At 43.4% G+C, this 27,462-nt stretch overlaps 1 protein-coding gene across 1 annotated transcript in view; it reads right to left on the bottom strand.

The window, feature by feature from the left end:
• Nucleotides 1–25,768, bottom strand: part of RPS6KA2 (ribosomal protein S6 kinase A2) — a 308,863-nt gene extending 283,095 nt beyond the window's left edge. Inside the window, exons 1-2 of the mRNA XM_069786870.1 lie at nucleotides 25,458–25,768; nucleotides 22,497–22,541 (exon numbers count right to left, since the gene is read on the bottom strand). Of these exons, the coding sequence (XP_069642971.1) occupies nucleotides 22,497–22,541; nucleotides 25,458–25,520 (108 nt within the window). The 5' untranslated portion in view covers nucleotides 25,521–25,768. The remainder of the gene's footprint in view (nucleotides 1–22,496; nucleotides 22,542–25,457) is intronic.
• Nucleotides 25,769–27,462: the final 1,694 nt, after the last annotated feature.

The following is a 27,462-nucleotide window of genomic DNA, read 5'->3' as shown; positions in this document are numbered from 1 at the left end:
GACCCTTATGCCTTGCTCATAACTATAGAAACAGAAGTTATATATGGCTTCAGCCAGAGACTTCAAAAGAAAACAGAGAGCCCACAACTGGAAACATGTCACATCTTTTGTTTAGGATAAAATACATACTTAGTTCTACTCTCTTCATTTATAAGCATTCATTTGAATCTACCTGCATTTTAATTTCACTGGTGATTCTTGCACATTTTAGACATACGTAGAGGAAAGAAAAAACTCTAAAATTGACTACTAAATTGGTTGATCTTCACTTCTCTACACAAAAACAAAGCACACAAACCAAAAGAACTCTTACTTGTTTCACCTTTAACTAAAAAGGTTTACTATTCTTCCCATCTCCTCACCTATATTTCTCTCCATTCCTCTAATAATTTTCCACCAACTGTTTGGTCTCAATAACCATGTTTCACTATGCTTTTTCAAAGTGAAATAACTGGAACTGAATGCAGGGTTCTAAATGAGAAAATCAGCACAGTGGCACAGCTCTGCTGTTCCAGCCTACTGGCTTCCTCCTGCCTGCCTCCTCCTGTACATTTCACAAGGAGAAAAAGGGTTAATGCTCCAAAGCCTGTATTCCGCACCTCCCATAGGTACACACAATGGCACAATAGTTGGCACAATAAGGCCGTACCTGTATGCTCTTAAGCATTTTGAAAGAGATTTCTCAAAATAGCTACTTGACTGATGTTTTTAAAAAGTCTTTTACTATTCACCCTCAGTGCTTTTTCATCTCCTGATTAAAGATGCCATTATTCTTCTATTGTGACATTATGTGGATGTACCAAAAACACGAATGCAGAATATAGTGTCACAAGGACAGCGTACAAATTCTTTGCTCATAGATTAAAAAAAACCCTTCCCATCACCTTTGTTATCATCTCATTATCTCATGTAAGGCAGTGAGATTATACTCTCTGTTACAATTCCAGTAGTTTCGGCAGTGGATCATAACCTACAGTAAAACAAACCTTACCAAATAAACAAAGGCACATGAAAACAATGCGCAAGGGGATTAATGCTTGGAAAATTCATAGCTTTTCCTAGGTGTTTCATCTTTCAGGGGTGGCAGGGGGATCCAGGAATCCAGGAAGCAATAAGGCAGCAGAACCACTGTCGATACTAGATGATTCTGAACTTATATTTACAACATGCAGTTAAACCAAAATCAGGAAGAGAGCAATAAAATAAGCTGCAATTTGATTTAGGCAACTGCAAGATGTGTTGATTTAGTATTAGCTAATGCAGGACCGTATTCACACTGAACAGCAAAAACCCAGTAACCTTCAGCTAAATTCAATATATTTTCAGTTACCCAATTAATTTATACAGAATTTTGCACTGTGTTTACCTTCTAAAATTTCTGTATGACAAGTACCTAAAGAACTACCATTACAGAGCAAATTTGCTAAGCCTTAATGTGAGAGACCAGTTCATCTATGACCATGATGTTACGGAAGAAGTTTTGCCTCTCACAAATGCTTATCTGCAAAATTAAGAAGGAATTTGCAAACAGGATTTAAGTCTATATTGATTAATAGCAAACACATCTTAAGTTTGGGTGGAGGGAACAAGAGAACCACCTGTACATTGGTTGTTACCCAAGTTGTAGGATGCTTTATTTGCAAGATGATTAGCAGGAACTATCATAGTTTTGACTCGTAAATGGTAGTTTCTGTGTTCAGGCTGAGATAACTCAACTTCAACAAACCCAAAAATAAGTTTCCAACAGCTCAGTGCAATACAGCATCACACCTTAAAGGGAAATATCATCCCAGAACAGTACAACCAATGGGTTAAAGAAGGAAAGATCACATACTTTAATAGACAGTGATGCCAGAACTAGAGGAGGCTTGAGTCTTAAGTAACACAGAAAACCCTCACTGGAAACCTGTGCTTTTTAGGGGCTTGCAAAACAATGTCTAAACTGTACAGAGTCCCTCCATTCATAGACCTAACAGATAATTGGATATGGAAAATACTTAGAGCTAATCTGGGTTAAAAGATAAACATTCTTGCAGAAGCTTTGTAATTTTCTGAGTTAACATTAGAAGAAATAACTATGAGCATCCACTAAACAATTCCTGTCTAACATTAGCCATGAATTTTCATCCACTTGTGCCTATCTGAAGCTAAATAACTGGGGTTTGGCTAAAGCCTGTTTTCTGGAAAGGAGTTAGCTCTGACTTGAAAGCTTCAAGAGAAGCACAAGCTCCCTTCACAGCTATTAACCATGCACACTTCTAAAAATCTAGCAGTGGTTTCTAGCTTTGCTCTTGGCTATGAGGGCTGGGGAGTGGGTACAGGCTTAACCTTCCAGTTATGGCTTCTCACACCAGCTCTGACTGCCAGCATTTCCCACCTACTGGTAACTGCGATTCACCTAACTGCATGCAACACTTTCAGACCAGCTCTTATCACTTAAAAAAAAAGGAAAGTTTAAATTGATATTCAAAGAAACGAAAAGAAAGCCCCACCCCAAAATGACTAAAGAGCTATTCAAGTTCTCCCACAATGATTCACTCTTGACTGATAAAAATCCTTTTTCCAAACAAGACAGACCTCTACTGCCAGACAAAGTTAGTGCAAGCTTAACTCATTACCCCAGAATAACTCCATTGCTCTAGTTACAGGTTACAGCTATGCACCGCAACTCAAGGCTCTTGTTGCAGGGTAGTGGCACGATACCTCTGAAGCGGCTGGTTGGCAGAGGTAGCTGTGCACAAGGAGATGAGGTGAGGCATCCTTCCCCGCTAATACATTTATCTCCAAGGGGCCATCTGATGGAAACAAACACCCTCAGAACCTCATCATGAGCTGTCCTTCATGGCACTGCTGTTGCTGCTTAAAACAAGGTGCTGTAGATGCAAGTAACAGGCTTAAAAGATGGAATAGCTGAAACTACGAAATTTGAAGAGTAAGATGAATGCATATACCATGAATATCAAAACGCCTCATTGCAGCCCTGCTTTAGATTGATCTGAACTGCGATCTATGACACTGGGACTAATACATGTCACCCAGTCAGGTACAGCACCCCAAACCGCATTCCAACCCTGTCAAAGTTAAACTGGCAACTGCACCCAGGTTACCTAGTGTCAGTCACCCAGTCAGATCCCTACATGGCACCACAGTTACTGTGCTCTGCAACGCTGCTAGATCCCTATGATGATGTTCCCAACACTGTGCAAGAGTTGACAACGTGGTTATTTATTCGGTTAAGAAACAACTAGCACTTCCCTTGCACCTTCCATTCAAATGGCAGACTATGATTTAAGAAGAAACACAGAATGAATCCTTACTCACTCTTTAAAGCCAGAACAGGGGGAAAACAGAGGCTAAAATCCTGCTTCTTAGAATCATTTAGGCTGGAAGCAACCTCTAGAGGTCATCTAGAACAACCTCATGCTCAAAGAAGCAGCTCCTCCCAAGTTAGATTGTCGTAGTTTTTGGGGGGGGGGGCAGGATTTGTTTCTTTTAATACTTGGCAGGGGTATGGCTGTGCAGAGAATTAAGATAAAGTCTTGCTACAATAAAATAAGTAATTATAGCTATGATACCTATTCTCTAAGATGCACCTCAGTGTTATCATCTGCAACAGACTTATACCACATCCAGTTCATAAGGGTATAAAGATACAAGACACATCACCAAGTAGTTTAAAACATGGATATACAAAATTCATCTGGCAGCTCTGCAATAGCTTAACTTCAGACTAGAAATACTTAGTTGCCATGCTTAAGTTTTACCCTGCTTTTTGGGTTTGTTTCAACTCTGAGACCTGCTCACTTCCCTTCAACAAGGTAGGACACTCCATGCCCAAAGTGTGGCAGTAACACGACTGAGGCAGTTCCATCTATAGAAAATAGGGTGGATGTCTGCCTTATATAATGCAGAAATATGTCTTCAGTGGCCGAAACTCAGCCAGCTGGGGAAGGAAGTCACCACAAGTAACAAGGGACCACGCTTTGCAAAACATCAGCCTCCCGAGTTTGCACTGCTCCCTACCGCACCAATTCTGCTGGCTGCCAGAAAGACGAGCGAGGCATACAAGCGAGCTACCTGATGTCTGAACCTATGACTTGTTAAATATCAAAAGCTTCGCGACATCCTAAGTTTTACCGAACCTCGCAGGAGCTTCCAAAGCCCGACTGTTCAGCCGCGCTGCAGCAGGTGTCAGCCTTGCCCGCGGTACGGCACGGCTCCGCCGGCCCGGGCTCACACTGAAAAACGGGAAATTCTGCACGGCCCTTTCCTCCTAGACAAGTCAGGTTCACCTTTGCATAGCACTCGATTAACAAGAATAAAAACTGCGTTTTGTTCTCACGGTTCAAAAATTAAGCCACGACATGTTTGGTCTTTAAAAACGTATTCTCTCTCAAAGCTGAGCTAGTCTTGTAACTAGATCAAAGAAAAGTTGAAAAACAGGTCAACGTGTAGCTGCAGTAAGTGCAATCTGGTTTCTGTGGGGAAGCAAAGAAGCTGACAGTCTTCTGTACTTACTTTTGGGAACATAAGATTTCCCAGAAAGAAAGATAAGTCAAAGTTGTTTTACAAGACGCAGAACTAACAGAGCCTGTTTCTCAACAGATTTATGGCTATCCTCCCTCCAGTTCCTTTCTTCCTCTTGCCTTTTTGGACAGGGACACAGCATACAGGTTTCCTAGCCTGCTTATTTCATTGAATAGGACATACTGGCTTGTGGCCAAGTACAGTTCTGCTTTTTCTCCCCTTGGTCGGGCACTGCTTTGAGTCTCTCATCTCTGTTCATCTGTCAACTTCCACAAAACCTTTGAGAATAGAAGTCTAAGTGCCTACCCCTCTTTCAAGTCTGACTGAAACTAGCCACAGTATTCACAAGGGCTGTGCTATCAGCGTGATTTTAAGTGTTGCTTTTCTAGGAACAGGCTAAACTTCTAATCAAGTCTATCAACCTTAGCATCCTTCAACAACAGACTGCTGCATAATTGCTTGCTTACAAGTCATGCAGTCTCAAAGTATGGGAGTTTTCAGTACAATTCTTTAAAATGAGACTTCTCTTTGTCCCCATAGCAACAGACTGCAGGCACATCCATACTGCAGTTAGAAGATATGACTGCAGTTTATTTGCTATCTTCAGTCTAGCTAGTTCAAGAAAATATAACAATACATCCGAAGTAGTATGGGTTAGGATCTTCAGACATTGAGTGCCCACTCATTAGTGAAAGCTCATGCTGCCATCCCTTAGCTACTCCTGGTACTGAACCTTTCTATCCCACAGCTGCAGAAAGACCACAACCAGCTACAGAGCAGCACCTGGTAAGAAATGTAGACCATGTTATCTGCAATTATTTCAGTATGCATTTTACAAAAGCGCAATGTATTCAAATAACTTAAAAAGACACAAGGTGTACATTGCATGTCTGCCCCCCACCCCCCAAAAAAACCCCAACAAACAAAACCAAAAAAAACAACAAAACAGTCACTTAAGACATTTGTGACTAATATAGACACAGGACAGGAGAGGCAACACTTCCCGTACCACAGATGGAGGTACCCAACAGACTTTTTATTCAGTTGGCCCTTTTGCCTATGGATGTTTCCAGGTATCATGTTATGCTAAAATGCTCATTGGCCTGTGCAAGAACATGTCTGAATCCATCTCATCAGGCTAATATTCAAAAACCCAAACTGAATATCTGCTTTGCTTAAGCAAAAGTCACATCTACCCATCTCAACACTAAGTCTGGTAGCCCTGTGAAGTTCTATGTTGTGCCACAGCAACGCATGATGAAAACAATTTTAATCCAGTTTCTCCTATAAGCACCCAAACCTCTGGGGTTTAAGCTACTTTTATGTTTAAGCTGCCTCAATCTCAGTCTTCAAATTAGTCAGAAGACCAGAGGGAAAAAAACCCAAGTGGATGCATCAAAACACCTTTGTATACAGCTGGTACCATCTTCAGTCACTGAATATTTCCGCTAATCCACACAGGCTGAACTGCATCCCAGCAGCAGAGAACACTCGCCCCACTGCAACACTTACCTGGGAAGTAAGTTATGTCTGTTCCACATCTTCAAACAGCAAGGAAAGCTGATCCTGGTCTCCCATATCCGCTTTCTTGTGAGAACTGGAGCTCTTTCGCATCTACTTTAACAGATTTAGTCTACTATTTATGTTGCCATATATGAAGTCAAAATGTTTCAGAAACAATTAAGTTGTTCATTTCAGTTTCAAAGATGTTCTTTTTGTTACAATAACTTGCCATATGCAACATGCAGATAGATATGGGTGCCCAGATTAGCAGTTATCTGACTCTCCATAAACAGCGTGCCAAACTCTTGACTTTTTCTAGCCTCATAAGGACAATACTTTTCCCACCAGATCAAAAAAAACCCTTATAATTCTTCAAATCTACATGTGAAACTTTGGGCCCTGAGGCAGGCCTCTTTTCTTCATACAGAGTACAGCAACAGCTCTCCTCCACTAAGCTGCAGCACACTTACAGCCTTCAGCCAGGAGCTTCATCAGAAAATCAGCTATTCAGGCCCAGCAGCAGTCCCTAGCCCAGATACTGAAAGGCTAAAGGGTTTTGCTGTTGATGAGATCATAAGCAAGGAGATCTCTCCTGTACAAAAAGCTATACACTCCCAAACCCCATAAGCAAATCTTCCACTGTTTCATATTTTCTTTAAAGCTCTGGAATCACAAGATCAGGTGAAACTCCAGTTTTCATATTTTCTGAAAACATTTAACTTGTTTGGCTGTGAAAAGCCCAACAGAAAAATAAATTATCAGTATTACATTACATTACCTTACTTCTCCTTTACTTTTACAGGGATATGAAAGACAGGTTTAACAATGCAAGTTAGTGACTCTAAAATCAAGTGACCACGAGCAGTATGTTTGGACATTGCATGATGCCCAAGTATAACTGCAGAAGATACAAGAACTAAGAGAAACTGTGCAGAAAGAGCCACCCCACTTTTTCCAAGACATCTGCAGATGATCTGGCAGCAAATCAACGGTAGCACAGAACTTCAGAGGGTTTCTATGTCCACTGTGACAAAGAAAGATGAAGCCCAAGTTCCCTCTATCAGCTGCAGTCAGAAATTCAGACATTAATCACCCTACAGCTGCCATAGAGGAGGCACCCACCACCTGTATTCTCTGCTGCAACTAAGTGAACAGCATTTTCAGGTGCTCCCCATCCTCCACAAGGTCTTTTATTACTATGAAAGGAACACCCTAATCCAAGTTAGACTTCCTCTTCAAAATGGCACAAGCCATTATATCCAGACAGCTCGGGAAAACAGTCCTACACTACTTTTCCTGCAGTCAGCATCTGCCTTGTTATAGTGCTTAGGGTATCATGAAACACTTCTCCCAGCTGGCACCCAGGGATACAGAGCTGCTGCATCTCATAGAAAGAAGCTCTTCCAACTGTCCACACAGGGGGCAACCACATTAGTTAAAGAATGAAAAACAGCAGGAAGAGCAAGCTAGGCAAAGCAGTATTTTAATGGTCCATTTCTCTCCCAGGGCCTGGGACTGATCTCATCCCAGCTGTACAGCTGAGATACTGTACCTCTCCTCAATGGGAAGGATCAGAAGCTCTGCCCAAATTAGCCTGCATAAGCACACAGGAAACATTCAGTCTGCACACATTCTTTTCTTGCTGGACAGTCTGATGTAAGTAAGTGTATAGCTGGCTTTCTATCAATAAAGATGAAGGCTAAGACCTTCGGCAAGGATTACTATGTCAGGAATAAATTACCAAATTTAAGAGGAGGCTCTGTAGATTGACATAGGGCAACAAGCTCTCTCCCTTAATATCTACAGCAAAGAAAAAGTTAACTTGGCTAATCCAGAAGCACCTTTACCTCACATTCATAACCAAGTCATAAGCAATGCCAGTTAGAAAGAAGGCTCACAGGTTTTCACTGATACTCACAGTTGTTTAAGTCACCAAATGGTAACATTTGTTTTGTCCACTTGTTGTCCATAAGTATGCTTGCAATGCACATTTAAAAGGCCACCAAGATACTGACATAAATACAACGAAGTAGTTGTAATGCCTTGAAGGCAACACAAAGACAGTTACAGAGGAATATTTAAAGAACAGGTACCACATATAGGCCACTACAAAACCACCAAAACAATAACATAGAAGAAATATGGAAGGCATTTCTGGTTCTTAAGACTACTTCAGCTCATTCTGCAATAGCCATATCTTCAACTCCAACCAGAGCAGGTGGGAGTTAAGGGTCAGATAGTTCCCAAGAAAACCTCCTGTGCCTATCCCCTTACACTACCTTGCATGAATGTTTTGGGTTTGTGTGGCACAGGTTTTTTTGGTAGCAGGATAGGGGCTACAGGGCCAGCTCCTGTGAGAAGCTGCTAGAAGCTTCCCTGGCTCCAAGTCAGGCCCACAACTGGCCAAGGCCAAGCCCATCAGCAGTGGTGGTAGCACCTCTGGGAGAATGTATTTGAGAAGGGAAACCTGCAGTGGAGAGGGGAGATTGGAACATGAGAGGAACCCCTCTGCAGATCCCGAGGTCAGTGAGGAAGGAGGGGGAGGAGGGGCGCCAGAGAAGGGGATGCCCCCGCAGCCCGTGGTGAGACGGCAGGCTGTCTCCCCCAGCCCATGGAGGGGAGCGGAGGCTCCTCAAGATGGCTGGGACTCCATGGGAAAGCCCGCACTGGAGCAGTCTGTGCCTGAAGGACTGCAGCCCGTGGAAGGGACCCATGCTGGAGTAGTTCGTGAAGAACTGCAGCCTACGGAAAGGACTCACATTGGAGAAGTTTGTGGAGGACTGTCTCCTGTGGGAGGGACCCCACAGTGGAGCAGGGGATGAGTGAGGAGTCCTCCCCCTGAGGGGGAAGAAGCAGCAGAGACAAGGTGTGATGAACTAACCCCAACCCCCATTCCCTGTGCCGAGGTGGAGAGAACCAGGAGTGGGGTTGAGCCAGGAAGGAGGGAGGGGTGGGGGGAAGGTGTTCTAAGGTTTGGTTTTACTTCTTAATATCCTTGTTTTGATTTGATTGGTAGTAAATTAAATTTGTTTCTTCTCCAAGTTGAGTCTGGTTTTTGCCCGTGACCATAAGTGGCGAGTGATCCCTCCCCGTCCTTGTCTCAGCCCACAAGCTTTTCCTTCTATTTTCTCCTCCCCATCCCACTGTGGGGGGTGAGGAGTGAGCAAGTGGCTTCCTGGTGCTTTGTTGCTGGCTGGGCTGAAACCACAGCAGATATGCACCAGGCCTAGATATCAAGTCATATTTATTTGGCATTGTGCATTACTGCTTAAGTAATCGTTGGCTGTTGGATTCAGATGTTTAAAGGATTTGATCACTTACATTAGTTTGCTTCTGTAAACATCTAACTACATACTGCAAACTGACAAACACTATTCAGACCTCCAATCCACATTAATCTCCCATTCTTTCAACAAGACTGTCACTCACAGAAACATGTCAATATCTGCAACAAGATTAATTCTCGTACACCATTTCCAGAAGAAGAAACCTCTCCCTGTGAAAGTAGAGGAACACTGTGGAGTTTCCAGGTCACCTTGCTCCCCCTCTGTGTGATAAAACCATATGCTAGGCTAGGAAAACTGACACCAGGAAATTCAAGAGGATAAAGTAATTAGATATAGAAGTTATCCCAGAGACACACAATCTCCAGCCCTGACAGATCTTCTGACTCCATTCTCTGGGTCAGATGTGCTCTGTGCATCTAATGCAAGTCTACAGCAACCCTACCACATTTAAAGGAAATGGGTACTCCTTCAGCTTCCCCCTACAAGTTAACAGCATTATACGTATCAGTCCTAGGTATTCAGCTTTGACATAATCTTCTCCAAGTATTTTGTTGCTAACAGTGCAAGAGATCATTTAGGCATTCATGGAGAACCTAGATGGTTGTTTGAGAAGGAAGCCCCAAGCACGCCTCTGTGTGAATCAAGGTACCTAGCACCCAGCCCTGCTGGGATGGAGCTCTGACCTTGCTTGGCACCCCCAGGGCCAAGGAACCAAGGCTACTTCTGGATCATACCACATGCTGACAAACAAGACAGACCAAAGGAGGCTACCCTAGGAAAAACTTCCCTCTGGATAGACTTCATCACCCCCACCTCTGCCACCAGCTCCTCTGCAGTGTTGCTGCAGGACAGGCTTCAGACACGTCTCACCTCAGAGGCCCATTGTGTCAGGTGCAGTCAGGAGGCTGGAGAATGCTAAGCATCACCTTGCTCTAGCTTTGATTTTTGGAACAGAAGTTAGCCCTCCTCCTCCTGTTACTCTCCCCCTTCTAAGGAGCCTCCCAAAGTGACTTGAAAAGAGATGAAGAGACCAAGCATTTCAAAGACATCCTTTTTAGCTAAAAGCATAAATACGTATGTATGTGTGTGTATATATATATATAAACACACACCTCCCTTACCATTCTTTCCCTATTCAGCTGGGCAGAGCGCTCAGAGTAGCTTTCAAGACCGCAGCTGCAGCATTTCAAGCACGGTGCTCTGCACCTTCAGCTACCAGTGCTGTCGTCTGTAACGCAGCCCTCAGGCCCACTATGGGACACAGAAATTCACAGGTACACTTCTCCTGTATGTCAGAAACAGTTTTCAGATGACAAACTCAGCAAGGGCTCACTGACGTAACCAAGACGCTACTTTTGCATTTTAATACCTTTGTATCAGCTCCCGTTATCAGAAGGGTGACTCAAAACCTTTAGTCTCCTTAAAAAAATATAGATTAGTAAAGCAAATTGTGTTAAAAGCTGCAGTAGTATAAACTGTACAAGAAGCCTCTCTCAAAACTGTTTATCATAATACAAGACTTCATATAGGAAAATGAAGGAGATGATATAAATTAAACATGCATGTTATTAGCACATACCAGGAAGCAATCAGCTCCCTTAAATAACATAGTCTCATGTACAAGAGTGTATCAGCTTTTTTTAGCAGTATCATATTACTCATTGTACTGTTTGGAATATTTTTTTCCCCATAAGAGTTACTACTAAATATATTAGGATTACCTTCTCACCACTGCTGAAAATTGAGAATTGGACTAAAAAGGTAAAAAAGTTTTAGATTAGTAAATGTTGAGAACCATCCACAGTTCCTGATTATTAGAGGTGAGAATTGTGGTAAAAGGATCAGGCTATTTATTCAAGCACCTAAGTATGAATAAACATGCTTAAACAGCACACTTAAAACTCAGGATACCACAAATAACACAAGACATCAATGAAAGGGATAGACTGTACTTCAGTCATCCATCATACACACGACTGCCAATTAGTACACACTATGCTTTCCCTTCCCCTTTTCTTTTTGAAGTTTGGTAACAGAATAATCCTAGACCAGACTAAAGGAACCTAGTAATCACTCTAATTACCAACTTCACACAAACATAGCAATAAGGGGAGGGGGGGGGGGGGGGGGCGGAACGACAGCTAAAGACAAAAATAGCAATCAGGAAGTCTAAGCAAATTTGGGATGAGATGGGTCTAAGCAGTGTCAGAATTTGTCATTTATTAAGCTCCTCACATCCAGAATAAAAGTGTTTAGAAGACTTAAGGTTTTAACTTCATACTTAACTTCATAACTTTAACTTAACTACTTTAACTTCATAACTTCATTATGCAGAGGTCATTTGATCATGATATGTACACTTCAAGCAACTTAGACATGCAAGAAATTCTATATAGATGCTGGATCAAAGTTTTGAACAGCTGGGGACTTGCAGTTAGATTCACAGAACCAATACTGTACAAACACCCACCTGCAACCCTTGATATCAGATATTTATATTCAGCTCCACACTTTTCTGGTGTGGATGCAACCCTCTGTCTTCCACAGAGGTGTTTATACAACATGAATTTCCCAACCACATGCCAGAAATAATTGGCCAAATGAGAGAAAACATCTGCTAGTTTTTAAGCATCCAGGTCCTTAAGAAGAGGTAATTGGCCTTCCTCCTTATTTAGAGCAGCAACAAAAAACACACCACAGACTTCACACACCATTGTAAATTTCCACACAATTTTTGTGGAACCCTGAGTCTAATAAGCATGCACACATACTGATCAGTTGTCCTATAAACTTGCAGAAGTTCTGGGTTTGACTCATTTGTTCAAATACAGCCAGACTAATTTATTACCCAAAGCTCCCTTTTCAGTCAACAGGGAAAACTAGTCAGGTCTAGGGTAAAATAAATTGCACCCTGAAACACCTAACTAGTTAGAAACAGAAGCTTAATTCTTGACATCTAAATGACAACATGATAATTCTTCTGTGCTTCACAATATCTATTTGAGAATATTTTTTTTTTATTTTAAGTCACAGATGGTAGAGCTACCTTCCAATTTCTCCCATCAAATCTCTGGAATAAAGCAGTCAGAGGAACATTTTTCTTCCAGAACAGCAGCAGTGCTCATTTTGCTTCTTTGCCACATCACTTTTTCTTTGGGAAAAGTTACTTATAAACCTTGGAAGTAGGGGGAAAGTAGAGAAGAGGATTCAAAGGAAGAATTCTTATTTCAACACAAAACACTATGTTCTTAGGAGAGAACAAACCACAGAGTGAACAAGAAAACTAGAGTAAGCTAGGAAAAAAGGGAAAACAATTGACTTTCAGCTCATTTTGATGAAGAATGGATTTTCTCACCCTAGTGTTGTAACCATCTATGTGCAAATTGTAGTTTGTTTCCACTTTAAAAAATACAGCTCTCTAGGAGGCACCACACTCATCACGGAAACAATTTACCCTTGACTCTGGGGTCTGCCAAGTGACTCATCTCTCCTGATGACACAACTCTTTCATAGCCAGCACGCTTTCTTGGGCACCAAGTGCATTATGGAACAACTTCATTTTTGTGAGGGAACAGTTTTCCACAGATGAACTTTCATTTGTCTTAAGTAATAACCCTTGTTCAAAATCAAGCAGCCTAAATCTGTGAAGTATTTTATGTCTTACATATACTTTGTCAGAACTTCTTTTCCTCATTCAGCATGGCATTTGCTCAGTAGTGGCTGCTACAGTCCAGGCTGCAAAGTTTATTTTAAAAGCTTCTGAACACGTATATTGCTATGCACCTGAACGCCTGCCTGACTGAATAAATCAAGTTAACCGTTTTGGTGTCCACTTAGGAAAAAATTTGGTTGGTTAGCTGCTTGTTCAATAGCTAAACACTGCAAACTTAAAAAAATCCAAAACACACAACCAAAAACCACACACACACCGCCGCCATACATTGTCCCTGAACTCTGCAGACTGCATCGTCCCACTGCGTCAATAGTTCTCAGAGTATCAGGAACAGAGGCAAGATCACTGCCACAGCAAAGTCCTGATTCAATAAAGGCTCAAGAAGATCACGGCCAACACATGTAGGAGTTACATTTCAGTGGGAGCAAGCATCAGCTGTTATGTCAAGTAAGAAAAGCTCTGCCACCAATTACAATTGTCAGCTACCTTCTCTGCCAGCTAAAAACACATCACCTCCTCATCTAGGGTCTCAACAGATACTGAACCTGAGTTCATTTTTGGTTCTTAAAGACCAAGCTTTCTGAGAAATGGGATCTGTCACCCTTTCACCATGGAAAGAATTGTTTCAACGCAGGTTGCCACTCACCGTAGATCATCAGCATCTTAGCAATGGCTGCAGAAAGCCAGAGGGGTTGAAGGTTCACAGACTTTTTCAGAAGTTTTTTTAAATGCTATTATCCTGTCTCTGATGCATCTGAGCCACAACAGCACAGTCAGAAAGCAGTAAGAATAATTCAAAAAAGCAGCAGACACTGTGCAGTAAAAATAGCTAGAAACCAAAGTTTAACATTAACTTAAACATTTTAAGTTGAATGATGTCCCGTTCAAACATCACAATTCTTTCAGTTTGTGTAATAACTTTTTCTACACACTACTTTGCCCCAAACATTTGAAGTTTTATGTGTCTCTCTATTTGCTGTATGAATTATAGGGGGGGAGAAGTTAAAAAAATCATGTTTTCTTCTTTTTAGACTGATATCTCCCCTATGTCTGTCCCAATCCAGTTGATAAGGCTGATGACAAAAAAAAGTCAATTTCTAAAGAATCAGAAGTAACAACATTCTCATTCAAAGACAGCAGCACAGCTGTTCTGTCAGCTTTCCCTCCAGTGCTGGGATTCTGAACACAGGCCCTGATATGCAATAGGAGAAGGGGACACTTCATTCATTCTGTAACCCCAGCTGTCCCCTCTCACAATTTATCCAAAGTCAAGAACAACCCTCCACCTCCATCAAGGGCACATTTTTATATATGTTATTTTGCATGAAGTTTAAACAGAAACCAGTATTCTGTTGGTTGCCTGATCAATTTCACTCCAAAACAAATTGCAGTTATTTACCAAAAAAAAAAAAAAAAAAAGAGAAGTGCTAGAATATGGGCACTGTGGATGAATTCCCAGAATACATAAAAGAATTTGATTTCCAAAGTCAATTTATGAAGTTATTACCTACCAAATCCTTCAGAGCCAAGCACTTGATTTTTAAAAATTTTTAAAAATTTACTTAAGGTAAAACAGCTTACACTGCCTACATAACATGCTCAAAGAAGAGCTGTGGGAAGGAGAAAATACCCTTAATTGGTTTCTTAAATACATCACCAGTATAATTTTGTAAGGATCTATGCAAGGTCATCACATTCCGGTAATCAGTTAAGGGCCTGCATTTGAGCTCACTCAGTATCTACTTTTATAGAAAGAAACAAAGTCATCCCAGAGAATTGTATGAATCTGTGTTTTAGAGAGGTGTGCAGAATAATATCTGGACTCACAGTTACTTATTTACTGTGATCATAATGCATTCCTTGATAAGAAAACAATGTTTCATTACTTTGAAGTTGTTTTTTTTTTTTAAAACATGGTTCCTTAATTCTGAGGGTTTGTGGTTTTTTATAGAGAAAGAAAAAAGCAGCATGTTAAGTAAACATTGTTGTCATCATCTAGCAACCTGAACTAGGCTTCCCGCCTCAAGAGTTTTTACATTATATAATTATACTTCTCTACACTCTGTGCCGTACCACTCATTTGATGATCAGCTTCCTATTTGTTTTTCCCTGAAAGGACATGCTGTTCCTATGACCTGAGTTTTTTAATAAGGTACAGAGGGGTTTTTTGTATCATAGAAACATACCATAAAATGGTTTGGGTTGGAAGGGACCTGAAAGATCATCCAGTTCCAGCCCCCCTGCCATGGGCAGGGACACCTTCCACTAGACCAGGTTGCTCAAGGCCCCATCCAGCCTGGCCTTGAACACTGCCAGGGATGGGGCATCCACAGCCTCTCTGGGCAACCTCTTCCAGTGCCTCACCACCCTCACAGTGAAGAGCTTTTTCCTTACATCTAACCTAAATCTACCCTCTTTCAGTTTAAAGCCATTACCCCTTGTCCTACCCCCACATGCCTTTGTAAAAAGTCCCTCTCCAGCTTTCTTGTAGGGCCCCTTCAGATACTGGAAGGCTGCTATAAGGTCTCCCTGGAGCCTTCTCTTCTCCAGGCTGAACAACCCCAACTCTCTCAGCCTGTCTTCACAGGAGAGGTGCTCCAGCCCTCTGATCATCTTTGTGGCCCTCCTCTGGACTCGCTCCAACAGGTCCATCTCCTTCTTATATGGGGGCCCCAGAGCTGACCACAGTACTCCAGGTGGGGTCTCAAGAGAGCAGAGTAGAGGGGGAGAATCACCTCCCCTGACCTGCTGGCCACGCTTCTTCTGATGCAGCCCAGGGTACGGTTGGCTTTGCGGGCTGCAAGTGCACACTGCTGGGTCATGTTGAGCTTCTTGTCAACCAACACCCCCAAGTCCTTCTCCTCGGGGCTGCTCTCAATCCACTCCTCTCCCAGCCTGTATTATTTGTGCTTGGGATTGCCCCGACCCATGGGCAGGACCTTGCACTTGGCCTTGTTGAACTTCATGAGGTTTGCAGAGGCCCACCTCTCATGCCTGTCAAGGTCCTTCTGGATGCCATCCCTTCCCTCCAGCGTGTCAACAGCACCACGCAGCTTGGTGTCGTCAGCAAACTTGCTGAGGGTGCACTCAATCCCACTGCCACGTCGCCGACAAAGATTAAACAGCACCGGTCCCAATACCTACCCCTGAGGAACGTCACTTGACGCTGCTCTCCACTCGGGTGTCATGCCGTTGACCACAGCTCTTTGAGTGCAGCCATGCAGCCAGTACCTTATCCACCAGGTGGTCCATCCATCAAATCCATGTCTCTCCCATTTAGAGACAAGGATGTCATGCGGGAAAGTGTCAAATGCTTTGGACAAGTCCAGGTAGATGACACCCGTTGCTCTTCCCTTATCCACCAATGCTGTAACCCCGTTGTAGAAGGCCACCAAATCTGTCAGGCAGGATTTGCCCTTAGTGAAGCCATGTTGGCTGTTACCAATCACCACCCTACTCTCCATGTGCCTTAGCATAGTTTCCAGGAGGATCCACTCCATGATCTTGCTGGTCACATGAGGGGGTGTGTGTATATACATATAAAAACATATACACAGATACAAATAACCAAGAAACTTCACTCATTCTCTTTAACAACCTCCTGCCCCAGGAAGGTTGATCATTGCCGACATCCAAAACACACAACTCATGAAGCAGCAGAGAAATTCACAGTTATTCTGTTTTGTAGACCCTCAATATGCATACTAAGCCGTGGCCTGCAAGCTTAACAACCGAGATGCAGACTTTTTTGCTTTGCTACACAGTCATTATGATTACTATTAAAAATCATCCACAACATACATTTAGTTTTATAATTGATTAAACAGTCTCAATACACCTAGTATGGACTTTTGATCGAAAGAAGTGGGAGACAGAAGGGAAAGTTTACCAGATACTACTGAAAAAAAACCAACAACCACCTCTCCAATTTTGCAACAAAAGCAACTCTTTGAATGGCAAACCAGAACGTTCTGACCTGCCTTAAGTTAGCCGCTTTTTTTTGGTCAGAGAAATGAAGTGATATACCAGCAATTCTAGTACTTGTGTACACTGGTTAAGCTGTTTTGAGGTAATCCTAGTGATGATCACAACAAACAGCCTGGAAACATTCTCCATTGTCTCTGTAGTTGAATACTACTCTAGCACCTTTGAAAGAGAGGCTGTTACTGGCAGTGCAGCATTACACTAGCACAGATGTGCCTCGATGCTGTGGAAGGTACCTGCTACAGAAAACCCCATCAGGAAGAAGTAGAGCCTTTCTTCAGGCAACTGGAAGAAGCCTTACGTGTGCAGGCCCTGATCCTCAAAGGATCCACTTTATCCACCCTGGTATCTTCTGGAAGTGCACAAGCAATTCAGGAGATTTCTGCATTGATGAATGCACTTCCTGACACAGGTGATCAAGGAGCTGCTGAGGGAAATTGTTCTGCTGGGCCTGATCCTTACAAACAAGGAAGGACTGGTCAGGAACGTGAAGTTCAAGGGCAGTCTTGGTTGCAGTTACCACAAGAAGGAAGAACTCAAGATCCTGAGAGAAAAGAACAAAGCAAAAAGCAGGATCACAACCCTGGGCAACAAGAATGGCTGCTACAGGTGTATCAGCAGCAAAAGAAATACCTTTGGTCCTGCTGCTGAGTGGGGAAGGGGAGATGGTGACAAGGGATGCAAGGCGGCCAAGGTACCCAGTGCCTTCTTTGCCTTGGTCTTTACTGGCAGTACTGGGCCTTTGGGAATCCCAAGCCCCCGAGACAGGCAGCAAAGAAAGACTTGTCCTTGGTGGAAGAGAATCAGGTTAGGGAACATTTAAACAAACTGGACATTTAAGAAAAAACAATCTGTAGGACCTGATAAGATATCTCTATGAGTGTTGAGGGAGCTGGCTGATGTCATTGTGAGGCCAGTCTCAATACTCCAAAGATTCATGGCAATTAGGAGAGCTTCTTGAGAGCTGGAAGAAAGCAAAATGTAGTTCCTACCTTCAGGAAGGAGGATCCAGGGAACTGCAAGCCAGTCAGACTTACCTTGATCCCTGGAAAGGTGATGAAGCAAATCCTTCTAGAAAGAATTCCCAAACATATGAATGACAAGGAGATGATTTGGAGTAGACAGCATAGATTTGTGAAGAGGAAAATTGTGCTTAAACAACCTGGCAGCCTTCTATGAAGAGGTGACTGTTTTGGTGTGCGAGGGTAGCGCAGTGAGTGGTTTTTGTCTTGATGAAGCAAGGCTTTTGACATTGTCTCAACATCACCATCTCAGACAACTTGATGAAGTAGTGACTAGATAAGCGGACAGCGAGATGGATCAAAAACTGAACTGCCATACTCAAAGGGTTGCGTGATCAGCACAGAGTCCAGCTGGAGGCCAGTCATTACTGGCATACCCCAGGGGTCAACACTGGGTCCAGTATTGTTCAACATCTTCATTAACGACTGGGATGATTGGACAGAGTACACAGTCTGCAAGTTTGTACATGTTACAAAACATGGAGTAGCAGCTGATACACCAGACAGCTGTGCTGCTGTTCAGAGGGACCTTTACTGACTGGAGAAATTGGTTGACGGGATTACCCTGAAGCTCAGCAAAGGGGAAATGCAAGGTCCTGCACCTTGGGAAGAATAACCCTATGCACTGCTACAGGCTGGGGGCCAAACAGCTGGAAGTCATTTTTGCAGAAAAGGAGCTGGAGTTCCCATGGACAAGTTGGACATGAGCCAGCAATGCACCCTTTTGGCAAAGAAAGTTGACAACACCCTGGGCTCTATTAGAAAAGGTGGTGCCAGCGGGTCAAGGGAGGTGATCCTTCCCTTCTACTCAGCACTGCCGAGACATCTAGAGTGGTAGCCTATTCTGGGCTTCCCAGTGCACCAGAGACATTAACATACTAATGCAAGCCCAGTGAAGGTGGACCACCACAAAAATGATTAAGGGGTGAGAGGACCCGACCTAAAAGGGAAGTCTGAGAAAGCTGGAATGCTCCCCTTGGAGAAGACAACACAGGGGACAGGGAAGGAATGGAGAATGGATCTTATGTATAAATACCTGAAGGAAGGAAATAAAGACAACAGAGCCAGACTCTTCTCAGTGGTATCCAGTGAAGTGACAAGAAGCAGTGGGCACAAACCAAAACACAGGAAATTCTATTTAAACACAAGAAAATGTTTTTGCTCTTAGGGTGATCAAACACTAGAACAGGCTGCCCAGAAAGTTTGTGGTGTCCTTACAAAGGCCCAGCTGGATACAGTCCCAAGCACTTTCCTGTAGCTGACCCTGCTCTGAGCAAGGCAGGGAGGGTTGGACTAGAGGATCTCCAGAGGTGCCTTCCAACATCAGCTTTCTATGATGCTATGAGCATTTATCATTACCTTGATAGCAGTAGCACTACAGAAACAAATATAAAGCTTCCACTGCTATGGAGGTTTTGTGCTTTCCTCACTGTGATCATTCAACATAGTTTTTCTTCAGCTCCTAAACACTATCACATCAGCTGTAACTGCCATTAGTTATAAAAGCTTGATCTTTCATTGCAGATCCAATAAATTCATATCCTCTATGGACAGTGGCAGTGCCTGCAATGCACGTTTGTCATGCGACTACACACAGAGCAACCACCTTTGCTCCCTCCAATTCTATTATTGGCATTTGCACAAGAGTACAGAGTATCAGCAGAAGTTACATGTGTCTTTGGAAGCTCTGTACAGGGGTTAACAGTAAGCCTAGATCCTGCCATTTTCAGTTTTGCCATGCAATTTTCATAGAGCAAAACTTAAGAGGATTTACTCAGTTCTGCTTCTGGCTGGGTATCAGCACTTCCACCGCATCTCTCCTCTACTTCCCCCGAGAGCCTCGTACAAGCTTTCAGTTAGTGCATACAAGTTCCCTTGAAAGCTCAAAGCAATGTTACAATCTACCTTCCGATTGCTGTAATTTCAAAGTGCTGTGAGCTGTATTGCACACATGCTCACTATTTTAGAAAGATGTGACAAAGAATTTTGCTGCCAACTGCACCTTCAAGGAGGATTTAGATAGAATGTCAATGCTTAACTTGGACCTAGACCAGACCACAAGGCACATCACCCTTGTTTAAGCATGTCTGGGCCTCTAACAATCACGTGGTCAAACTTATCATTCCCTAACAAAAAAGGCCAGTTTGCCAAAAAGAATCACTTTATGGAAAAACTGCATCCCACAGGTCTAAGCAAGGACTGCTGCAGAAGTCTGAAGTTCTCTCTTAAGGAAATTCCCATCAGCTAACTTGCTTGCCTTTGTGGCAGGACAAACAGGGTCCATGGGCTTTGGGAAGACCTCCTAGGGGAACACCCTGGTGATAGCAACCCTGAGTAATTTAGGTGACAATTCTAGAGCAGAGCTGATACATACTACTCTAGGACCAAGAAATGCTTGCTGTATCCAACAATGCTGTTAATTTATGTCCCCCAAGACTTTTAAAGTACTTGTCCATCAACAGTAAGACCAGGCCTCAAAAATGAGAGGTGCAGTTTTTATAATACATTTTGCCATCTCATTTGTCCATACTACACATGGGGTAAGAGAAACAGCAGGAGGCCAACATAGCCTAAAGCAGGTTATTTACAAGACCATCCTTTGAGCAAATGTGATCCCTTGCATTACATGATTTAAATTCACCCTTTAAGCCATGCTTTAATGTTTCCTGAAAAAAATGGCTTTGGGCTTGGGCACAGTACAGCTATCAGTAAGAAAGCCACCAGAACAGCAGACCATTCTTTCCTACAATACCACTACAGTAAGATGCAAGCTTCATAGAAATAGAACAGGCTTACAGACTAAGCCAGTAAAGGGTTAAAATAACATGACAGCAGCAGAGTAAGGGCAAAAACCAGCCAGTTTTTCATATTTTATTTTTCTGTAGTACCACATAATGAAGGCGAATGGAGGAAAGTTAAGTGAAGGGTGAGGGTACTTCTACATTGGACAGTGATATTTCACTGTCAATCATTTGTTAGTGGTCCCTGTGTATGTGGTTTTATAATGCACAAGTGCAGCAGGTTTTTCAATCAGACATAAGTACATCCTCCCACTTGGCACAGACACTGCAATTGCCTTGCTGAGGCAGGAGTAGACATACAGAAAGATAAACGCTATTGCAGATACCAAATTGCAAATTGTAATACTTACAGCAGTAAACGCATCAGAAAATAAGACAGGACTGTGTTTTCTATATAAGTACTCATTACATGCAATTTTTTTCTGCCAAATTGAAAACTTAAGAATTATAAGATGCATCCCTAATGAAAGTTAACTAGGTTTCAATTCATTTAGGAAATGAAGGCTATCTTCACAAAAAAAAAATCCTAAAACCCAAACCCACAAACCAGAAATTTAATCTTCAGCAATATTCTCAAAGAACATAAGCCCCAACACGTGCACTTCATTTCAGCCCCAAGCTTTCTGAAGAGTAATTTAGTGCTGTTTTTTTAAAAAACAGAAAAGGGGGGAAAAAGTTACATTTGGAAGCTGCATCCATTTCACAGAGCTCAAAACTAAGATTTCTTCTTCCTTTCTGTCATTAGGGGGGTTACAACTATTCCTTTAACATAGCAGAAAGTAACAAAAAACTTACCCTGGCACTGAAAACTAAACATCACAAAGGTAAGTTTGAAATTCCAAAGAATAAGAGATACTGGGAAGCTGAGTGTGTTCAAAGGTGGCTATTTAGACAAGTGCCTTTGCAGCCTTCCTTCAATCCTGAAAGGATTCAGTCTCCTTCACTTTTTGAAATCAGGAGAAGCCTAACCATCTTTCAAGCACACCTTGATTTGCTCTACACAAACCAGCAGCACCTAGGACAAGCAGCAGCCAGTTTTACAGTCAAACTTTGCCCTCAGCTCATCATAATAGTGAATGTTGATTTGTTCTCACCTGCTTTGTATTTTCATATCACCTTCTATCTCCTCTAGTTGACATTTAAACACTTTGAGGCAAGACTTGTGTTTTTCTGTAGGTGTTTTTGGTTTTGTTTTAAATTAGCAGAATAGTACAACGCTACAATAATACAAACAACAGATTAACTTGAAAGAAAGAGTTAGCTCAGTCTTGCTCTCGATGAGGAGCATCCTAGTGGACAAACACAATTTAATTCAATTTAATAGTATTTGGGGTTAATTCATCAGGCACAATTCACAATACACAAGCATTGTTCTGATGACAGCTACTCTTTTTGAAGTCATCACAAAATCTTCTCTGCAAGAAATCAATAGACCTCATGAAGTTTTATGTTCTTTCTTGGAAAACCAGCACAAGGATAATATATGTAAAATAAAATTCCCTAACCTGTAGTTGAACAAGTCTATTCCCCTTTTTTCACTTGATCCTGTAATAAGAGACCAAAAAATGGGTTGGTTTTGCATCTTCGGGGCCAGAAGCATGTGGAGAAGTACCGGAGACATTTTGTTTCCGTGAAGGCAGAAGATTATATCATAATAATTTCCTAACATTTGTGTGATCCATGAACAAAACAGATTTACCTCTTTTGCAGGTTCTTCATCCAGGGCAGCATCTTCCACCACAGGCTAGTGAACAGAGAAAAGAGAGGGAAAAAGTCTTGTAAATACATGTTATTGAGAAATACACAAGTCTAAGCCAGATTCTAGCACAAAACACAGTCAGTTTACTTTTAGTCAGTTAAGTCACTCCAAATTTATACTACTGTAGCAGGCATGTTCAATTTTCCACCCTCAGCATTTTATACATCTTGGAGAGAGCAGGTCATCATGGATTCAAAGGTTAATTTACCTGTACTAAGAGATATAGGAGAAAGCAAGAGCACACTAGCACTATTAAAATTGCTAATAAATAGTCAAAACCACATTTGTCATAGAAATTGCACAATGAAGAACGGAACAAGATTATCCATGAATAAACTAGAGAATGAGAACAGTATTTCTTGCTGAGAAGGGAGAATATATGTATACACAGGATCAAATTTTCTAAACACTCAACTCCCATTTAAATATTGTCATTTAATGGGTGCTCAGCTGAAATCTATTAAGTGATGAACCCTTTGGAAAATAGGTAGAAAGATTACATAGAGCTTGATCATGCAGCCCTTCCTCAGGAAAATATTCCCAAGGCTGCAATTCACTACCTCATCCATCCAGCTTGAGAGGGATCAATAACTTTGCCTACCCACAAAGAAATTCTAGACCCAGCAAATATCCCAATTTTCTTGCTTAGTTGTCAGACACAATTAACGACCTCCCAAGTCAACAGGTGAAAGAAACAGGATTTTGCTCCAACCTTCCTTTATAAAACATAATACAGAACATGCCCTCAATGCACTTTTCCTTATCAAGCAATTGATTTACTATAAATGCTGTCTTTAATATCTGCAAGTCATTCACCTGAGTCATGCACAGGCACTCATAAATGCCTCTATTTTAGAAGTTTTTTTGGCATTAAGGAAGGGGAGGAGAAAGAGGTCCATATGCATAAAAGAATAAAACTGTCTCCCTCCTTGCCTACTAACTGTGAAAAGCTTCCGTGAAAAAGAACAACTTGCAGACAATCATGAAAACATTTTATCCCACACAGATCCAGAGCCTGTGGCAGCTCCCTCAAATCAGCCCAATCGCTAGTGTTTAAGCTACATTCAGCTCATTAAAGAGTAAATGTCGTTGCTGTTTGAAAAGAAGACTGGTCTTCATGGACAATAGCCCACAAGAGATGAAATTAATTTCTATGTACCTTCACTAGAGTTGGGCAAACAGTACTTTAGGAATTCTATCTACAGCATGATTTAAAAGGGTTATAAGCTATACGATATCTTTAACCTGCTCAGAGATAACAATAGAGCCAATAAATGGTGCTTCATCTGTTGTTCTCATCTAAACTGCAAAAGTTTATGCCTGTCCTTCCTTAACCCTCCATAAGCTTTTTGTAAGTGAAATCTCAGCAAGAGTGATAGAACAGTATATCTCATAGCTATGGTATTCTTTAAAGCAGGAAATGCAAAACAAACAAACAAACAAACAAAAAACCACCACAAACCAAACCAAAACCCACCCACAAAACCAAATATCTGGTTAACTAGCATTGTAGGGTCAGGTACACTCGGTAAGGAGACCCACATGGTTTCTTCTGGAAGAAAGGTCTAAATGGTCCTCTACCAACAAAAGAGGTGACAACAGAAAGCTGTTGTCCCAAACAATGGGCATTGGGCCTTCGTGCAGGAGCTTACCCTATGATCTAGGGAAGTTTTTCCCAGAAGATGAGGGCAGAAAAAGCAATCTGAGCAACAACTGAAGTGTTTTCTGTCTGGGGCAGAAAGAAAAATACGGACGCTAACAAAACAAACTGGTTTTAGGAGGGAGGGAGGGAGGGAGGAAGGAAGAGAACCAGCATGTACATGCACTTTGAACACTGTGGTCAATAGAAAGGCAGACTTGGGGGTGGAGAGAAAAGCATCATTTCTATATGTTCAGCAAAAACCTGTTCACTCTAAGTATAGTTATACAAGTCTTCTCATTGGGAAAGTGACTTAACGAGGTGTCAGCTGACTACTTAAACAAACCCAGGAAGAATACGCTGTTTCCCAGATACAACCTGTTTGTTAGCCCTCGGATTCCTTGCATCACACAAAGCGGAGCAAGCGGCAGCGCTCAGAAATGAATTACATGGTACAAACCTCCGGAATCCCCCTACTCCTTCTTAACCTACGGACTCCAGAATGAGGCGTGCTGGTATAATACATCGTAGTTTCACTTCTTCTACGTTGTTTAAATATGTAAACTAAACACTCTATATGAATGAAGCCTTTTCTACAGTTCAGCAACTCCTCTTTTGAGGCAAGCGTTTTGTGATCCCTGTCACCTGGCTAGTTAAGTTGCACCCCCCTCCGTCCCTCTCCCCAAAACCCTGTTACGCTACTCCGACCAAAGAACCGGTGCGGGGGGGGGGGGGGGGGAGGAGGAGCGTTACAAAATAAACACGCACCCCCCAGGTTTCACTCATCTATTTCCATCACCCGTTACAAATCCACACCCTGGGCTGAGAGACGGTTGACCACGAACACTTTTTGCCGCACTCCTCGAGAGCCCCAGAAATACTCGGGAGCCCACCCCGCCCGCTGCAGCGCCAAGAGACGCCTTTCGTTGACAACCTTAGGCAACCTTAAACCGCGGGTAAACGAAACTCGACGAGCCCGACCGTGAGCCCCCCCCCACCCCCGCAGCAGCCCGCTCGTTACCGCGGCGCCCTGTCTCCCGCACGCTCCCCACAGCGCAGCCCAGCCCCGGCTTTGCGGGGTTCCAGCCGCCCCAGCCCCCGCACTCCCGTTCCCACCCGAACTCCCCCCAGCTCCAAACCGCTCCGGGTGCGGGGCAACAGGTTCCCGAGCCGAGCCTCCGGTAGCGAGCGGAGGCGGCGGGGATCCCCCATCGCACCCCATTTCGCCAGGCGGCGGGCGAGGGGGGCCGGCGGCCGCTCACCTCCGTCTCCATGGGCTCCACCTCTATCCCCTTCCATAGCTCCAGCAAGTGGGCGATCGGCATGCTGGGCGATGCCTGCCGGGCGCCGGGATCGAGCCAGAAGGGAAGCGGGGCAGGAGGGAGGCAGCTTCGGCCGGGAGCCCCGGCGGAGCCCTGCCCGGGACCCCTCCGCCCGGCTCGACAAGATGGCTCCCCGCCGCCGCCACAGCACCCCGGGGCGGCTCGCTCGATCGCTCCCTCGCTCCCTCGGTGGCGGGCGAGGCCGCTCCGCAGGCGCGGACGCAGGGTAAAGCGAGCCCGGCCGCTCCGCAGCCCCGTCCCGTGGCCCTCGGCGGCGGCTCCCTTTTAAGAGCGGGGGAAAGTTGAGCCCGAGGAGGCGGCGGCGGGCGCTGCTATGGCGACGGCAGCGCCGTCCCCCCCCCCGCCCCCCCGCGGCGGGGAGGGGGCGGCTGCGCCCCGCCGAGCCCCGGCCGCTGCCCGGGGAAGGATGGCGGGGCTGGGGCGTGGAGGGGCAAAGAGACGGGGAACCGGCCCCTTCCACCCCCCCGCTCAAAGCGTTCGTAGCTTGGTGGGGAGCGCAGCCAACGGAACGATGGCTGAAGTTCACCGAGCGCGATGTTATTCCACTCCTAAAAAGAATTATCTTACTTATCGCTTGCTTTGTTATTGTGTTTCTTTGTCACGAAGCCTGTAGCAAAGCCTGTCTGTTCAGATACCGTTTCCTTCTGCTTCGGCTCTCACAGCCTATTACAACCTTACTGTAACAGGCATGACACGCTGCGCCAGTACCCCGCTGCAGAGAATGTTGATTCGGATTCTCCTCAAATTGGGGTTAAAACACACACGTTACCTTGTTCAGGCAACTTTATTATCACGTTCCGAAAGGCGTTACTGCTAAATAAATCACTGCACTTCAATGAACCATTTCAGAAGAGTCAGTGTGCAAAGTGCATTTTTCTTCTGTTCCATGCTCAGAAAGCCACAGCTTATTTCCATAGCAGCGGCGCTGCACAAATCCAGAGCAACTTTTTGTTAACAGCAAAAACTCTTCTGCCAGTTTACAAAGGAACATTCGAGCAGTGTTCCTCCTCCAGTCCTGCCTCAGATCCCTCAAGCTCTATTTAACACAAATAAGCTGCCCTGTAAGTCTCAATGCCAAGCAGGGTTAGGAGAGAGAGTCAAATTCACTGACTATGATAAAGAAAAAAGAAAAAAAAAAATCAGACCTCACCCACAGCCAAAATAGAGCTGTGCATTCAGATACTGTTGCTTGAACCCAGTCTTTTACTTCTGTAATACAAGATGAACACTTCCCTTGACGTCTGCACCAACACTGAACTAACAACTTGTAACACCAATTATGCAGCTTCATCTGCTTTACAGATTGATCAATTAAATATGTAGATCACCGGCTTTACTCTCTGCTCACAAAGAAGTACAGTGGGAGTGATGTCAATCACATAACAGACACGTACCTGAAATGCAAAGCTGCACTATCTGGCTGCTACACACTCCCTGGCTCTTGTGTTCTACCCCTGCTTCTTCCCAGAAGAAACTCTACCCAGACTGGCTCTCCCAAACAGCCTTGCAGTGCCAACAGCTGTGAAGCCAGAGCCAAGATCAAGTGCAACAAATTGAGACCACAAATAACACTTGCTTTACAAAACCCAGACACCTTCATCCATCAGACACATGCTCCCAGAGAAGATATATGAAGATTGTGCATGATCATATAGAATCATAGAATCATTTAGGTTGGAAAAGACCTTCAAGATCATTGAGTCCAACCATAAACCGTGCCCACTAAACCATGTTATGGAATACCTCATCTACGCCCTTTTTGAATACCTCCAGGGATGGTGACTCAACCACTTCCCTGGGCAGCCTGTTCCAAAGCCTGTATCACATGCATCATCTTGATTTTTAAAATCTCTGTTTAGCTCCAATTCACAGGATTGCATTTTAGCCTTTGGGACAGAAAGCTCAGATGCCACAGGATGAGAGC

The sequence above is a fragment of the Haliaeetus albicilla genome, chromosome 7 (genome assembly GCF_947461875.1).
Source record: "Haliaeetus albicilla chromosome 7, bHalAlb1.1, whole genome shotgun sequence".
Taxonomy (NCBI): Eukaryota; Metazoa; Chordata; class Aves; order Accipitriformes; family Accipitridae; genus Haliaeetus; species Haliaeetus albicilla.
This window is presented reverse-complemented; position numbering and strand designations above follow the sequence as displayed.